The sequence below is a fragment of the Chaetodon trifascialis genome, chromosome 23, assembly GCF_039877785.1.
Source record: "Chaetodon trifascialis isolate fChaTrf1 chromosome 23, fChaTrf1.hap1, whole genome shotgun sequence".
In the NCBI taxonomy this organism is placed as follows: Eukaryota; Metazoa; Chordata; class Actinopteri; order Chaetodontiformes; family Chaetodontidae; genus Chaetodon; species Chaetodon trifascialis.
In genome coordinates this window covers 19354660-19372635 of record NC_092078.1, presented here as the reverse complement: position 1 = coordinate 19372635, position 17976 = coordinate 19354660, and the positions used below count along the sequence as shown (strand labels likewise).

The 17976-nt window shown below is 38.8% G+C and overlaps 1 protein-coding gene across 1 annotated transcript; it reads left to right on the top strand.

Annotated features, from left to right (window-relative positions):
* The first annotated feature begins 410 nt into the window (after positions 1 to 410).
* On the top strand, positions 411 to 16470 carry mpdu1b (mannose-P-dolichol utilization defect 1b). Its single transcript, XM_070993153.1, has 7 exons — positions 411 to 550; positions 2611 to 2676; positions 4293 to 4425; positions 4554 to 4639; positions 5067 to 5185; positions 5882 to 5992; positions 15213 to 16470. The coding sequence occupies exons 1-7, from the start codon at positions 424 to 426 to the stop codon at positions 15345 to 15347; spliced, it is 777 nt and encodes a 258-aa protein (XP_070849254.1). The 5' UTR covers positions 411 to 423; the 3' UTR covers positions 15348 to 16470.
* Positions 16471 to 17976: the final 1506 nt, after the last annotated feature.

The following is a 17976-nucleotide window of genomic DNA, read 5'->3' as shown; positions in this document are numbered from 1 at the left end:
GATTATTGGACAACCTTTAGTTCATCTGTCCAACTGTCCAACGCACAAGACCCATGGATCATTTTTAGCCAAGTCAAGTTTCACAAGTTTTCAAGCATCCCTCGACCCTCAAAAATGTGACTGAATGGCAAATACATGAATGCAACTACTACTACTACTACTACTACTACTACTACTACTACTACTAATAATAATAATAATAATAATAATAATAATAATAATAATAATAATAATGTAATTACATTGGGGCCTTCACACCACTCGGTGCTTGGGCCCTAGAAAATGGTAATAGTCATTCTAGCATTCATTCCAGCTGATTCATTTGTGGTTGCTTAACCAGCGGAACCTTTGTATTATCGTGGAACCTGGTGGGGCTCTATATCTGTTACACATTTAAAAGCTACGTCACATCTAATCCCCACAATGGCGGAGGAAACAGTCTTGGATAAAGGGTCATCTTTCATGGATCCTTTTAGAGGGCTTTTGTTGAGATATTTTATGCCCGAATTGTGTTACGACGAGTTCTTTCTCAATTTCAACTTTTTGGACGGTAAGCGTCTCATTTTAGTTGAATACGGTAGCTCGATACTCAGTGTATGCTGATAATAAACTCGCTGCATTTATTTTGTGTAGATTCCACTTTCGGTGTTTAAAAAGTGGAGAATGCTCGGGTTTTCGGGGCATTCTGGTTATCCATTGGTATGTTTGTATGAACGCCAAATTCAAATTAAGTACTTACTGTTAAATTAACGTGCATGTTATTTCCCTATGTAAACATGGTTCTTTACTAGAGCAATGAAGCAACCTCTCCCGTGTTTGATTATATTCATAGGTTTAGTTATGGTTAGGGGAAATGGTGGTTACAATCGGAGCCACGTTTCCATTTTCCATAGATCAAATATGACCAGCAATGTAACTTCGGAAAACCTGAGGGGTAATATTTCCTGTCTGAATCTCCCTTAGTGCGCAAGTAACGTTAAAAAGACACGCCCACCCACCCCAGTGACCAATAGGATGGGTGCCGGATCTAAGGAAAATCAAGCAGAATTGAAACAGATCCATCAGCACACCTCAAAGCTCACTGAAGAAGGATTTTAATGCTGTGTAACGTTTCAGGCACAATGCTCGTCCTCAGACTTTTAATAAGTAATAGCGAGTTGCCATCTTAAATACCCATAATGCATCTTACAAGCATATGTGACATACCACACGTGATGCAAATCACCAGTTAAATACATTTCAAATAAAGCCTATACACAGATTATACCGAGATTACGTGTATACAAATACACAAAAGGTATATAAAAAATTCACAGTATATATAGAGGGAAAGTACAGAGGCCTGTACACATATCATGTGCCTCATAAAAGCAGTGGGCCAAATAGCCATAATGTATTTTAAATGTGCATTACAAACACAGGTGGCATACCTGGCAGACCTTTTACAAATTGTCAGAAAATAGTAACAAAATCCATTTCAATATTATGTAGATATACAGATTAGAAAAGGTAGATACCTAAAGAAAATAACTGCATATACAAAGGAAATTTACTGTCTCCTAGGTATACAAATCATGTACTCCAATATTTTGTACTCCATAAAGGACACATCCCACTCCGAGGAAATCACCTTGTAATTGTAATAGTTGTTTATGAAATACATACTACTGGGGGTACATGATGTGAATTTCCTTTGTCTATACATTAATTTTTTAATGTACCTCTCTTTTGTAATCTGTATATGTGTATAATATTGAAATGGATTTTTCTTACTAGTTTTGACAATTAGCAAAAGTTGTGATATATCACGTTATTAATATGAATTTAGTATATATTATGAATATGAGGAGAACATCATTTGTATACTGTGATTTTCCTTTGTACAATATATATTGAATATTCTTCACATACCATTTTGTGTATGTGTGTAGCTTCTGTGCTTCCCTGAAAAAAACTAAATCAACATTGAATGTATCCTGCTAACAAGTATTGTGTGTATCAAAGCCTGATATATTTTATTTCTCTGTGCCATAGAGTTCTATTGTTGTCCAAAAACCACAAGTCCCACACTGTTGCACTGGGTGACATGTTCCTTCTTTACTATGGACACCCCACACGCTGTAGTTTTTCTTTTTGATTCAGTTCCAAATGCTTACTAAAACACCAAATGTGTATTCATCTGCCACTGAAAATAGCCCTCAAACAAATGCACATTTCCTTCTTTATGAGAGTAATGTTTGCAAACAACTACAGAGTACAGCTCTTTTAAGAAATTACTGAACCTTTTTAAATTTGAACTTTTTAAACATTAAACTGTAAATTTGTGTGCCATTTGTGTATAATAGTGCCTTCAGTAGAAACCAGTTCGCTTGGATCTGAGTGCCAAATACAGAGTAGGGAAGTCAGAAAGTATTGAGACACAGACTAACACATGTAGCTGATGCAGAAATGTATGTTTTACTTCTCTCTTGCTTACAGACTCATTTTGATTTTTTGATCCTGTCTTGTTATAGATTCTCTGATTGATGACTGATTTGGTGTGGATGTGTGTGCATACTTTATGTGATCTATGACAGCCAGCAAATCAAAGTATGTTCTGTTTTGTTCCAGTACCATGTCTGAAGATTGTACTGAGCAAAGTCCTGGGGATCGGCATCATCCTGGGATCAGTGATGGGTAAAACACCTCACCTCCTCTAATCTTTCTAACATTTTCAGTATCACTGCCAGCTGTACTACTCTTTTTATTCGGAAAAAACAGAATGTGTATATATATTTATATCATTCTATTTTTTTACTTTTAATAGTTTATTTTTAGAAGATTTGTCATGCACCAACATCTCCATAACAAATTCCTTGTATGTATAAAATAGTATTAATAAAGCTTTTTTTTTTTTTTTTTTTCTGATTTGGACACCTGACCTGAGGTCTACTAATTCTAATCAAACTGTAGTCATTGGGCCTGCATTAGCTAAGTGCGGCAGCAGTAGCTCTGTGGTGGCTCGGCTTGGGAACCAGAAGGTAGCCAGTTCAGTTCTAGCATGGACCACAGCACCTAATGTGGACTGGTAGCTGGAGCGGAGCCATTTCACCTCCTGGACAGTGCCAAGGTGCCCTTGAGCATGGCAATGAACCTTAGACTGCTATGTGGTGGCCCCATCACATGTGTATGGGTCCTGTGTGTGCATGTCTGTGTTTCAGGCCTGTGTGTGTGTAACTGTATATCGAGATGATATTATTTCTCTTCAGCCTTGGGGATTAATAAAGTAGTTCTTGTTTTATTATTGTTTTAATCTAGTTTAGTTTTAGTCAGTGAAATCTAAGAGCATATAAGTATGAAAGATATTAAAGTATGTAACATTTAGTCTCACTTTCCTCATATTGTTTTCATGTTAATCTTCAGCAGCTTTAAAGTTGTATTTATGATGTAGTATTTTTTCTGAGGATAATGCAAAGGTTGTCTAAAAGTGATGATGTTGTAATGTTACATAATACAAATGACAGTTCCAGTCATTGAAAGGAGTAACCTTTTTTCACTTAGTTTCACTAAGAGCCCAGCTCCCTTTTTCCTGAGCACACTCAGCACACAGTTCCACACAATTCCACCTGGAAGCTCCCCATTATAACTGCAGTCTGACATGTTGGCCACTGAGCAGTTGGGATTATGATCCAGTAATCAAACTGGCAGCCTTTCGGTCACAAGCGTGCTTCTCTATTGAGTGAAGAAAATCAAATCTAAGCCATATGATGCCATTAGACATTGTTGGTGTTGGTTCATTACAGAGTAACAGAAATTGCTTTTATAATGCCAGGTAAATGTGACCCAACAGACACACAAAGAAAATGTGTCCATAGCACTATGTATCCAAAACTTTCAAATACTTAAAGCTGACATTGAATATTTGGTCATATTCACGGTATGGTATGGTTTTGGTTGGTTATGGGCCAGTTTTATTCTGTATTTAGACAAAGTTCTTCTAACTGTGGAAGCCAAATTTAACCTTTGCAGACTTTGTCTTCTTGTGTTTAATAAACAAAAGTGTTTTATTGAAAAGTATGTTTATATTTCTCAAAGTATGCTATTAAAAATGTATCATTGTGTAAAACTGTCAACCTGCGTGTTTGTTTTTTATTTTACAGTGTAAATTTGTACATGATTTTGTTTAGAAAGTGGATGGCTTGAAAAAAAAAATGCTGTTTTTTGTTTTGTTGTTTGTTATTACAGAAATTATGTGAAATGTTGAATGTTTTTAGATACCTCCATTAACTTTCCTCTATCCTTTTTCATCACAGTAAAGCTGCCTCAGATCTTAAAGCTGATGGGAGCAAAAAGTGCTGAGGGGCTGAGTTTCAAGTCTGTGCTGCTGGAGTTGCTGGCCATCACAGGAACAATGGCCTACAGTATCATCAACAAGTTCCCATTCAGGTTGGGCCACATTCAGATCAACTCTGAAGTAGAAATGTACATTGAGCACATATTGTTGTAGTAGTTCTCCACCTTGTTGATTCATATTTTGAGTAACAAATTTAGTAACACACTGAATATTACCTCAGTGCCTGGGGTGAGGCTCTGTTTCTCATGCTGCAGACAGTCACCATAGGCGTCCTCATTCAACACTACAGAGGAAGAACCAGCAGAGGTAAGACTGCATGCACATTGAAGAATCATTAATGGGCAGAATTTGAGCTTGATGTTTAAGACCAATACTGATATCAATATGTGATCCCTCTTATTTGGTTACTGAAGGGTTTTGGCTTAGGTAACTACAGAAACAATGACCTGTATTATCAAAGATGACAATCCAAGACGACAATGCATTCTGAAAAGTGAACTGAAATAGAAATTACATATAAGATGTAATTGGAAAACTCAACACAACATTTGATTTAATCCTTAAATTAAAAGGGGGAAAGACTGTGTTAGGGTTGGGTTCAGATAGTTTGTAATTCACAGTCTCCCTTAGTCTCTACAGCCTCTTTCTCTCACTGCAGGCATGTGAAAAGAAAAAAAATGGATGTATACAAACACGTGCCCTCAGATCAGCACCAGTGTTTCTTCTCTCCCAGGTTTCCTGTTTCTGGTTGTGTATTTTGGCCTGCTTGTCCTCCTGCTGTCTCCAGTCACTCCTGTGTCAGTGGTCACCTACATGCAGGCCTCGAACATGCCCGCCATCATCATCAGCAAGGTAGGTGAAGACAACTCAAGTCCGATACATATATATTAATATAATGCTTGCATTTTTTCAACAAAATCCTTTTATGATGTTAACAGTGAGTGGTTAACATTTTCAGTCTGTGCTGTGTTCTTGTTTTTAGACTTGTTAAGACATTTCTTTTGAGAATGAAGGAGGATGTTATTTCTTTGTAATTATATCCGGATTAGAGTTTCATTAAGTTCAAATCTTTGTTATCTGGAACAAGTAACATGGTGTCCTAACCTATTACACCTGACTCATGCATTTTTTCTGAAAGTGTATACCCCTCTTTCCTAAAGTCTTAACTCAGTCAAGTCAGAACACAAAGAAATCATAAACACACTCCTGTGATCAGCAGAACTCACTTTCTCCAGTGACAGTGATAAATTAATTTTCATCTGCTTAGAAACATATGAAAGATGATCCCTGTCACTTGAGATCTTGTGATCACATTCACAAACACTTTCATCAGTATTAACATGAATCCATGATTGTTGTCTGTTTCTTGGTTATAGTACAAACAACAACAGGAACGAAGGCAGAATGACTCTACATGTTGCATATTCACCAAGTAAAAACAGACATACAAAAAAAGACAGGAAATTGCTTTTCTAGCACAAATAAAAGTTACTTCACATGTGCAAACACACACAACACAGGAGAGACTGACCGTGTGCATTGTTCCAGCTGATCCAGGCAGCCTCCAACTTCCATAATGGGCACACTGGTCAGCTGTCTGCTATCTCTGTTTTCCTGCTGTTTGCTGGATCACTTGCCCGCATCTTCACTTCACTACAGGTAAGTGTGGGTATGTCCATCTATAATATGACTGACTGATGACATTATAGAGATGATCATTGCTACTCTTCAAATACAATATATATACATACAGTATATCTCAACAAACATCAGATCCCTCCCACACACTCCACTTGAACATAGTTTTGGGTGATGTGAACCTTGTACCACAAAACAGAGAAGATATCTGCATGTACTTGTGACCTAAATAAAGGTGATTCAGGTGATGAAACAAATTCCTTGCATTTCCTCTTGAAGCTCCAACAATTTGCTGACAGTATTGACATTCAGAAAGGTTTTTTTCAGTTTTTTTATTTCAATTTTGTTTGTATAGCGCCAAATCACAACAAAAGTTGTCTCAGGACACTTTCCATATAGAGCTGGTACAGGCCAAGCTCTTTTATCTACAGAGACGCAACAATCCCTCATGAGTAAGACTAGTTTTTCTGCATCATTTTGAGACAAAATATGCCTGATTTTTGCAATATTACGTACACTCTTAGAAATTACCCCTGTTAAAAAACAGTAAACAACTGGAAGTAGGGTTGCCAGGAAGTAACTGTAAAACTAACAGTATATTGCGGTTGCTGAAATTTACAGCTTGATACTGTTTTCATAAATACAGCATAGAGCTGTTATTTTAAACCTTAACAGTAAATTGCTGTTGAAATAATTAACAGTTAATTAACATTTATTTACACCTTTTTCTTAAGAGGTATGTTTGCTGTTTTTTTACTTTGTATTGTAACACCTTGCTGTTAATTAACGTTGTTCAAGCAAAATTGAAGGTATGTTTATTCTTCTAATCTTCTTTTAATTTGACAAACTAATGTGATAAATAAATATAGCATTTGAAACTGCAATTTAAAATATCAAGACAAATAATAAAACTTCAAAGAGTCCTTTCAAAACATGTCCCTTTATTGACATTAAACATGCACACATGTATGTATCAAGTTTGGCTGCAGTTGTGCTAAAGCCTTCAAAAAATGCCAAACCATGCCTAACTTTCTCCAAAAAAAATAAATAAAATAAAATAAATAAAATAAAAAATAATAATGTGTGGGGAAAAAGGAGAAGTAAAGGAAAAGCAGATGTAGACAGCAGCCTGGTGGAGAAGCCGTGAGACGGAGGGCTCATCTGGGGTCAGGTGGGGTTGAGCTGGCAGAGAGAGTTTTGTGATAAGTGTGTGTGTGGCTTGTGTGTGTGTGTGTATGTGTGGTTTTTGAACACTTGTCCAAGGACGTGGGGAGCATGAGTGCTTGAGGGGTATTGACGACGAGTGCGATGGCCTTGCCACTATATCTATCTACACTATAGACACGGTGTAGAAGGAGAGGGTGCCTCCTTCCCAGTCCAGGTACACTCCCACTCTGCTGCATGGTGGCGAACGGATGGTGGCTCTTCTGTGACTGTGCCAATTTGTGTAGCCCTCGTCAGTCAAAAAATGAAAAATAAATAAATAAAATAATAAAAAAAATTCCAATTATATTAGTCAACTTGACTGCAACTATGTCTCTTAACATCAAACGTTTGCAGTCTTTAAACTAAATGACTTACAAGTGAGGACTACACAAAGCCCCACTCAAAATCCATCAGTCTTCTCAGAAGAGTTGAGACGGGCGTGCTGACAGAAGCTGTCTTTTTTGACTTGCCTTTGTCCCGTGCAGCCTTTGTGCCCCGCTCTGGATTGATTCCTATGAACCGCCTGAAGCACAAGAACGCATGTTCAGAGGTGGTGCTAAAAAATATATTATTGTGTAATTATATACATGTTTTATTGAACTCCTTGATTATTTGTTCTTTAGTTTTCATGATATTTCACAATGTAATTGATTTACTAAACACCACCAGGTATGAATTGAACCATTATTAATTAACTGAGACCAAACCATGAATTTGGAGAATGGTCAGTCCCCTACATATAAGATTAATGTCTAAAACTTTGTTGAAGACAATCAGCATGCCAATAAGCTCAGGGATGAGATGTGAGTGCATTCCGGTTACAGTCGGTCAAGCTAAATGTGCAGAGGTACTGTTGCGCAGTAACTTTGCCAGCCCTTGATACCAAGGTCACATAAATCAAATTTCATGTGATTGTCACAAGTCTTAAGCATCAAAACTGATCAACAATGAATCATTCCCACCCCTAATTAAAACATCTTACCTTTGGATGAACTCCAGGGTGGCTGCTACACCATCATCATACTGCAGGTCAAAGACGTAAAATGTGGAAAAGAGTGCAGCTAGCCCAGAGATGAAAGATGGCTGGATGCCTTCACAAATGATGTGCCCTTCAATGCTGATCATCCAGCCGTGAATGCAGCAACCTGGTGCTTCACCTGAAACTTGCCAAAAAAAAAGAAAAAACACAGAGTGACCACCCTTTTAGTTAACCTCTTGTTTAAGCAAACATATCCTTATAACTGTGGCAACAGATCAGGAGACACTCTGCTGGTTGAGGAGAGCAAGAGTGTCACCATCACTGATACAATACTAAAAAGGCTACAAGAGAGGGACTTAGACCTTAGTTTGGGCTACTGCAAAGCAGTCGTAAGTTGATCGCTAAAGATGAAAGAGGAAACAACACGAGATGATACAAGAAGTAAAATACCTTCTGCTGTCACATCATTTGTCTTAATCATCTATATTGGTATGAATACATGCATGTAAGCGAGAGGAAAGCTATCTAATGCTAATGTGGTCAAAGGATGAAAGAGGATTCACACAATATCAGTTTTTTAATATGTTTTGAAGTCATGAAATGTTAGGAAAAACACTTGGTGAATTAAAAGAAACACTTTGGTGGCTCATCTAAACATAAAAAGAAAAAGAAAAGTTCATACATACCACGTAGTATCAGCCGAGGAGTTACAGGAAATAGGAGGGTTCTCTCCACATCAGCTGCCGTGGCAGATTCCTAGAAGATTTTAAATCGTAAATAACTTTATGAGTGGTAGTTTAAAAAGAAGTTAAACAGTATGACAAGGAAATGAAATGAAAAATATATCCTCTGCAGTGTATTGTTGATTGTATTATCTGTCTCTCTCTCTGTCTTTGGTATCATAAAGGTTAATAAAGAGAAAAAGTAACTTACATTTGCAATTAGGATCAACCCTTCTGAATGCTCAGAGAAGTGAGCCATCAAAAGCTGGATAACAAAGAAACACAGCTCAGTCTTTTGACCACTTAAGAGGGCGGCCCGCACATCTTCGTTGGTGGGTTTCTGCTTGAAGAACTCTACGATGGCTCTGCCACACTCCTCCATGGCAAGCTCGAGCATACGTAGCACTTTGATGTCAGTAAGATGTTCAAAATGAGCATAAAGTCCTTTCTGAGTGAAAAGGTATGGCCATTTCTGTCTTAGATCTGTGAGGGTTGGTGCAGGTAATTCATTTATTTGGCGACGCTGCAGGCAGAAGGTGGTTTCCATGAGTTCCTGTACTTCTGCTCGTTCAACTCCCTGAACACCATCTCGATGGTATATCTCCTCCAACTGAAGACGTTTCTGCTCTACTGTATGCTCTGTCTCTTCTGGTGGCAGGTCAGGCTGGTATCTGGTGCAGCCATACATATCAGTAGGCCCTCTCTTTAGTCCATCTCGTGATGAACGGTGGTGCCTCAAACTGCTGTCACGGTTAAGATTTTCAATTCTGTTCTTCAGCTGAATTAAAAGTGATGTATAGCCAGTTCCCAATAGTTTGCCATTGTTCTGCATATCAGCAAAACTCTGAGGGTGCTGGTGGATAATTTTTTGACAGACAGTGATGCACTGTGAGCGCGTTGGGTTGGCCTCATACTTCCTCATCTCGTCAGCTAACACTCTGATCATCTGTCGCCGTGCAGCAGGTGGAGGTCTCTTTCCATCAGAAATTGCTGAATTGATTTCCCGAGGCATGAGGTTCCATGGCACCTGGAATGTCTCCGGCCATGTTTTTCTGATGGTGGAGGGGGACTCACAGTCTTCTGCACTGCTAGATTCTGGATTTGAGGGTGAGAGCACAATTGATGGACTGGATGGAGGATCTGGTGATGGACTGCTGACTCCTGGGCTGGGGTGTGGCAGTGTTTGCAGTTCCAAAGTGACCACAGTTGTCTCTGGAAATGGAAAAGATGAGTAAAACAAGAGGCGGGCATCTGAGATTAAAATCATTAGACTTGTCACACCGATTGAAGGGGCATGCCACTGTCCATCCCTCTTTAATGTGCACTCTGAGATGGGAATAAAACTGACTCACTGTATCACAATTTACACTACACAAGTCAACATGGCATTTAAGGTCTAATGCAGCGCATTGATGTAATCTAGAAGGTCTTGTGCAGTCAGAGATGCAACACTTAAATACTAAATTAGGGATATTGCTATGAATACACATGTGTTTCCCATAGGCCACTACAGTTCTACATTGATGTCCACAGACTTGGCATGGAAACATAACTTGAGGTACTGTAGGATATCCTAGACAAGAAGTAAATTTTACCGTACCTCCCTTTGAATTTACTTGCCAAACAGGAACTGTAAGGATTCTGTAAAGGGAAAAAACAACATTAGAACAAAAAGAAAAACATACATTAAATAACTGATTATCTGAATTCAGTTTTCACATTCTAGAAAGATTCAAGCAGCTATTTTTTGCAATCTTTATCACATTGTGTTTATTCTTTCTCATTAATTGATCAAATGAAGGAAACAAAAGTTTACATGCAGCTTCACTCTGTTCAGCTGGAATGTCCCTGACTCCTAAATAAATTATCTTAAGTACACTCTTCCATGTTTGCATCGGTCTCTTGAGGCCTCAGTGAATTGCAATTACATTTATGTCTGTTAATAATCGATATTAATTTATAATATTTTCTGCAAATTCCAGGCCTCTTCTCAAATCAGGTCAAACTTTTTAATAAAGTTCATAGACTGAGCTATTGTCATACAAGTGTCCACCATAATAAATAATATTAATTCCACATACACTGTATATTAATTACATATGTTAACGTGCTGCACTCCCCCAGCCTGCAAGAAGAGAGACATGTAGCTACAGGCTACAGTCCGTGATGCGAAAAGTGGGGGAGAATTGAGTAGGGAGCCAGTGCAGGGAAATGTCCTGTGTTGTACTTTTTTCTGCGGTGTGTGTGTGTGTGTGTGTGTGTGTGTGTGTGTGTGTGTGTGTGTGTGTGTGTGTGTGTGTGCATGTGCGTGACCAGCCGAGTCGGCGCCGAGCGCTCTGAAATCCTTAATTTACAAGGCTGTGAACGTCGCGTAAAATTTATGCTGCTAAACGACCATTTTTTGGAGCTTGCCACCTTTTGGCGTTTCAATAATATGTACTAACAACTCAGAAACGAAATTTCATTAACTTGTTTTGAGGGTGGATTCCAATTAGCAAGTGTTGAGAGCAAGATAATGTTAGCTAGCAAAGAATTTACTCACTTTGAGTGTCACATTTAACTATAGGCACTGCTAATCTTACAAATGACTCCAAACTTAGTAAGTGATGGTTGTTGCCTACTCTAACTAACAAAACAGTGAGGCACTCACCTGTTGATTGTGAGGATGGAGATGGGGAACAAGTCGGTTGACCTTCTTCAAGCATGTGCTCACATCTACTTTTTCCCAAAATGCAATGCAAACATTACAAGACCTTACTGTTTTCTTTCCTTGGAGCAATAATACAGTAACATAATAACAGTAACATAATTCTAAACTGTCATTATACTGTTTTGTCTGTTATTATACAGGGTTGTCCTGTATATAAATAGAACAGGCCTTTGCTGTTGACATTTTCTTGTAAATTCACAGCAATTCGTTAGAGTGTAGGCAAAAAAAGGCAGTCCTTGAAATTTGTTTTACATGGGAGTGAAAGGACATGTCCTGATCAAAGATAACTCCCAGATTCTTTACAGTGGTGCTGGAGGCCAGCGCAATGCCATCCATAACTGCTATGTCATCAGAAAGTGACTTTCTAAGATGTTTAGGGCCTACTACTATAACTTCAGTTTTGTCCGAGTTTAGCATCAGAAAATTGCAGGTCATCCAGGTCTTTATGTCCTGAGGCATGCTTGTAGTCTAGTTAACTGACTGGTTTCTTCTGACTTCATTGATAAATATAGCTGGGTATCATCTGCATAGCAATGAAAATTTATTGAGTGCTTCCTGATAATGTTACCTAAAGGAAGCATATATGAGGTGAATAGAATTGGTCCAAGCACAGAACCCTGCGAACTCCATAGCTGACTTTAGCGAGCACAGAGGAGTCGTCATTAACATGTACAAACTGAGAGCGATCTGACAAGTAGGATTTAAACCAGCTTAGCGCAGTTCCCTTAATGCCAATGAAGTGTTCCAGTCTCTGCAATAGGATACCATGGTCAATGGTGTCAAATGCAGCACTAAGATCCAATAAGACTAGTACAGAGACAAATCCTTTATCAGATGCAATTAGAAGGTCATTTGTAACTTTAACCAGTGCTGTCTCTGTGCTATGATGCACTCTGAATCCTGACTGGAAATCCTCAAATAAACTATTATTGTGTAGAAAGTCGCACAGCTGATTAGCAACTACTTTCTCAAGAGTTTTTGAGAGAAAGGGAAGGTTGGATATCGGTCTATAGTTGGCTAAAACCCCTGGATCAAGAGTAGGCTTTTTAAGTAGCGGTTTTATCACAGCTACTTTAAAGGACTGTGATACGTAGCCTGTTGATAAAGACAGATTGATCATGTCTAATACTGAAGAGTCAATTAAAGGTAATACTTCTTTAAATATCTTAGTCGGGGTCTTATGGGGTCTAAAATACAGGTTGATGATTTTGATGATGAAATTATTGAAATTAGTTGGTGAAGGTCAACGGGTGTAAAACAGTCTAAAACTGCAACAGGCTGAGTAACAGTTTCTACAGTTTCTGTGTTTGAAGACAAAACAGTACCTGACGGCAGGAGCCGATGAATTCTGTCTCTAATAGTTAGAATTTTATCATTAAAGAAGCTCATGAAGTCATTACTGTTCAGAGCTAAAGGAATACGTGGTTCAACAGAATTATGGCTCTCAGTCTGGCTACAGTGCTGAAGAGAAACCTGGGATTGTTCTTATTTTCCTCTATTGGTGCAGAGTAATACGCTGCCCTGGCACTGCGGAGGGCTTTCCTGTATATTTTAAGACTGTCTTGCCAGGTGAGCCAGAATTCTTCCAAATTGGTAGAACGCCTTTTCCTTTCTATTTTCCGTGAAGTTTGCTTTAATTTGCGGGTTTGAGGGGTATACCATGGAGCTAACCTCCTCTGTTTAATTATCTTTTTAGGGGAGCAACAGAGTCAAATGTCATACGCAATGAACCTGTAGCACTATCAACCAGGTAGTCAATCTGGGAGGGACTAAGGTTAGCAGAGGAATCCTCTGTTGTTGAGACATGGCATTGAATTAAATGCTGATGGGATCATATCCTTAAATTTAGCTACAGCACTATCAGACAGGAGTCTGGTATAAGAATTTTTGCCTACTGGCTGGTAGTTTGGTAATATGAATTCAAAAGTTATTAAATGATGGTCTGATAAAACAGGATTCAGTAAGGACATAATTAAGTCTTCAATTTCAATGCCATATGCCAGACCAAGGTCGAGGGTGTGGTTAAAACAGTGAGTCAGTTCATGTACATTCTGACTGCCAACTGAGTCTAATACTGAGATAAAAGCAGTGCTAAGGCTGTCATTATCAACATCTACATGTACATTAAAGTCACCTACAATAATTACTTTATCCGCTTTGAGGACTAAACCTGATAGAAACTCCGAGAACTCAGCTATAAATTCGGAGTAAGGACCATGAGAGCGGTATACAATAACAAATAAAACTGGCTGCACTGTTTTCCATTTTTCATGAGAAAGAGTGAGAACAAGGCTTTCAAATGAGTTATAGTCGAGTTTAGGTTTAGGGTTGATTAAAAGGCTTGAGTCAAAAATGGCTGCAACTCCACCTCCTCTGCCGCTGCCTTGAGGAATGTGAGTACTAATATGGCTCGGAGGAGTAGCTTCATTTAGGCTCACATACTCTTCAGGACACAGCCAGGTTTCAGTTAGACAAAATAAATCAATATTATGGTCTGATATTAACTCATTTACTAAAACAGCTTTAGAGGACAGAGATCTGATGTTAAGGACTCCACATTTAATTCTCCCATCTTGTTGTACTATTGCAGTGGTTTTTTTAATTTTAATTAGATTTTTATGTTTAACTCCTCTTCTCTGTACTTTTGGTTTACTTAGTTTATGTGGTCAGGGGGCAGACACAGTCTCTATGGAGTGTCGGGTGGGTAACTGCTCTAGTGAAAGCGCAGAGAAGCGTGTAGGACTGCAGCTCTGCCTCCTGGTCTCAACTCTGAGTTGTCAGGGGTTAGGTTCATAAATAAAATGGGTCAGATTTCTAGAGATGACAGCTGCTCCCTCCAAAGTGGGATGGATGCCATCTCTCCTAATCAGACCAGGTCTTCCCCAGAAAGTCTGCCAATTATCAATGAAACCCACACCGTTTGCTGGACACCACCTCAACAGCCAGTGATTGAATGATGACATGCGGCTAAACATATCATCACTGGTCAGATTTGGCAAGGGTCCAGAGAAAACTAGTCCGACATCGTTTTTGCATATGTACACACCAATTCCACATTAATTTTAGTGACCTCTGATTGGCGTAACTGGGTGTCATTACCACCAACGTGAATAACAATCTTACTGTATTTACGCTTATCCTTAGCCAGCAGTTTCAAATTTGATTCGATGTCGCCGGCTGTGGCCCAAGTTAGGCATTTGACTATGGTCGCTGGTGTCGCTAACTTTTGTATTGTATTGACTGAAGAGAAAAGGTGTCTATGGAATGGATATGGCAACTTTTTTTTCCTCATCTGCACACACAGCTCACATTTATTCAAAATGTTAGTCATTTTACGTTTCTGACAGACTGGATATTTGTACAACCAACAATATTAGTTCAGTCAGAGATTCATAAAATCAGTTTCTGTCTAAACTAGTAAACAGAATATTTATTTGATCAACTGCCCACCCCTACAGTGAAAGCACATTCACTGTATTTGAACCCCTGAGAAGGTCCACCCTGGTTCAGTTTCAGGAGGAAAGCTGAAAAAGTACATGTTAAAAAATTGTTAATTTTTTCATCAGCTTATGTTCACATAAGTCACAAAGGAATGTTGTTTTGAGCTATATTGTATTCTTACAGGAAACTGGAGACTCATTGATGGCCGTCACCTTTGTCATATCCTCTGCCTGTAACTGCATCATCGCCCTGCAAGTTCTCTACTACTGGAACAGTTCCCCAGAATGCAAGAAGAAGAGGAAAAAGAAGAGAGAGTAGTAAAAGGACAGTCACTAATCGTCAGTCACAAAGCAACACTTTTCTTTCCAAATCCAGCTTTAGACAGTCTCAAAGAGATGTCTTTCTTGAAAGAAAAAATTGAAATGCAGGTACAGACCTTCTGGGAGGTGTGGGACACTGAACCTGCTATGCAACCACTTGACTTGGAAGTAAGGATGTGAACGTAACGTACCAAGTAACATGCTCAGAACCAAAACTCTCAAAGCCAGTGCCCACATGACCTTGAGAGTTTTGGTTCTGAGCAGGGCTGTTGGGTCCAGACTCCCACTTTGTGGTACACCGTTAATACATTCCTCTTGATCAGGTTTTGCTCTTTGCATCCATTGTATAAGCATCTTTTGTGTTAAAATGTTTGGAAACAGTATGTACACTTGACTGTTGATTTTTCACGCTGAGGACTTCTGATTACTTTTTTTTTTTTTTTTTTTTGAATGTTTCTGTTGATCTTGGATGCATGTAAAGAATCATTGTTTTATCAGTTCATATAAACTTAATTCCACACCAGCTCCTACAATTTTAAGGTCTGATGTGTGATCTGTTTTTGGTGACATTATGGGGTGACAACATTGACATGAAGAGTGACATGAAGGTTGCAGATTTTTACAATATTGCCAAATTGTTATATGTAACAAAGGTAAAACCCTAAATGAAGTAAAAAAAATCTAAAATTGATGCTAATCTGCTTTACCTCATGTTTGAACGCGATTGATTGTCTACAGCCAAGCTAGGGGCTTTGAGACTGTACTTAAGCACAGTGGTACTTTGAGCTAAATGCTAACATTAGCATGCTAACACACCAACACACACCATAATAATGCTATCATTCTAATGGATGGTAGGGATTTTTTTTTTTCAGTTGATCATTAATCACTGAAAAAGTCTGTTATTGCTGTGTTGTCACTCTCCACTCAACTGTTTGAATGCCCCCCCCCCAATCCACTCTATATGTGGGAAAGACATTACATAATGAATTAACCCTACTAACCCTAACCCTCTCGCGCCGTCAAAATTAACAAGCATTAAACAATCATGATCAAAACATAAAAGCATAAGTTAATATGAACAGTTTACAAAATAAAGTGACAATATACATTGCTGTCAGAATAAAGGATTTTTCTTTGCTTAGTTTTTCCACAAATGCATATATATAGTAACAATTTAGATGATACGATAAAGGCTTTGAAAGTCTAGAAATGTTTGGTGTAGGTACTGTGCCGTGAAAGTGCTGGAATTTTACTTTTTTTTTTTTTTTTACTGGAATTTTAAAATGTTGTATGAACTCTGCTTTGAGGGGATTTATATTATTAGCATGTCATTTTATTGCCATATTTTGTCAACGGCTTAAACAAATCAGTAGTTACATATGAAAATTCTCTCATTCTGACAGCTGCCTGCCAGGGAATCGCAGCAACCTGCATGTAAGCAACAGCATACATTAGCTTAAAAAAAAAAACAACGCAAAACTACTCACTCCCCCTTTTCCCCCAGTCTGACGCACTTACTTAGAATAATGTGGTACCCTACACAACACATATATCAACAAAATTAAGTGTGTCAGTGTCCTTTGATTACCACTTGTGACAGCTGAGGCTTTTGTTTGTTGCTCAGTAAAAGTTACATCGTCTTGCTTTTATTAACTGGGCGTGCTCTGTGATACTCTCACACTGCCACAAAAAAACCAAGGCTGAATCTTTCTGCACTATATCCCTTTTTTCTTATTTGTCTTTCTATGTGCACATATTCAGATGACTTCTGCTGCTGTTTAAAAATCTGAGCTACAAATTCCTTTTTGAGCAGTTATTGTTTCAGCAATTTCAGCAACAGTTTGGCTGTCACCATTTCATTCCATTTCTTGGAAAATCTCAAGTCTAGAGCCATTTTCTCCAGACTCCAGACAACATGAGTCTTCCATTTATACTGATGACAACAAGACTACTTAGACGTTCCTGTCCCATTGATGACTGCAGGTAGGTTTTGATGAGCTTAAGTTTCGAAAAGGTTTGCTCCATAAAACTGTAAGTGGGAGAATTAGTTGAACACGTAGAGCAATCCAGAGATTCGGATAGAGCTCTTGTAGTTGGTGTCATGAAGAAATGTGAGCTTCTGGCACTGTGGTGGCACGGGTGGTAACACCGTCGCCTCACAGCTAGAAGGTCCCGGTTCGAATCCCGCTGTGGGCACTGGTGGCGTGTCCACCATGCTCACCTGGGGTATCCTCCATAAAAATACCCCCACCAAAAACATGCAAGAAGATCACCACCTGACCAGTGGTGACAACAAAGGAACTGGGTGCCAGTTGGCTGGCAGCCCACCGCTCCTGGTCTGCCACAGAGGAAGGACGATCGGGATGGGAAAAAAAAGCGGAGAAAGAATTTCACAAATGCATGGCGTGTGCACTTTCCCTCCCTAACTCCGCATGTTGTGTATGTAACTGTGACGAATAAAGGACTTCTTCTTCTTCTTCTTCTTCTTCTTCTTCTTCTTCTTCTTCTTCTTCTTCTTCTTCAGGGCAGTTGTCTATGGTGACTGATATGGAAGGGTCATGATTTCCTTCACCATTGCAGGTCATTCTGTGATAATGACTGTGGCTGGGGAGGGAAAGCAGGTT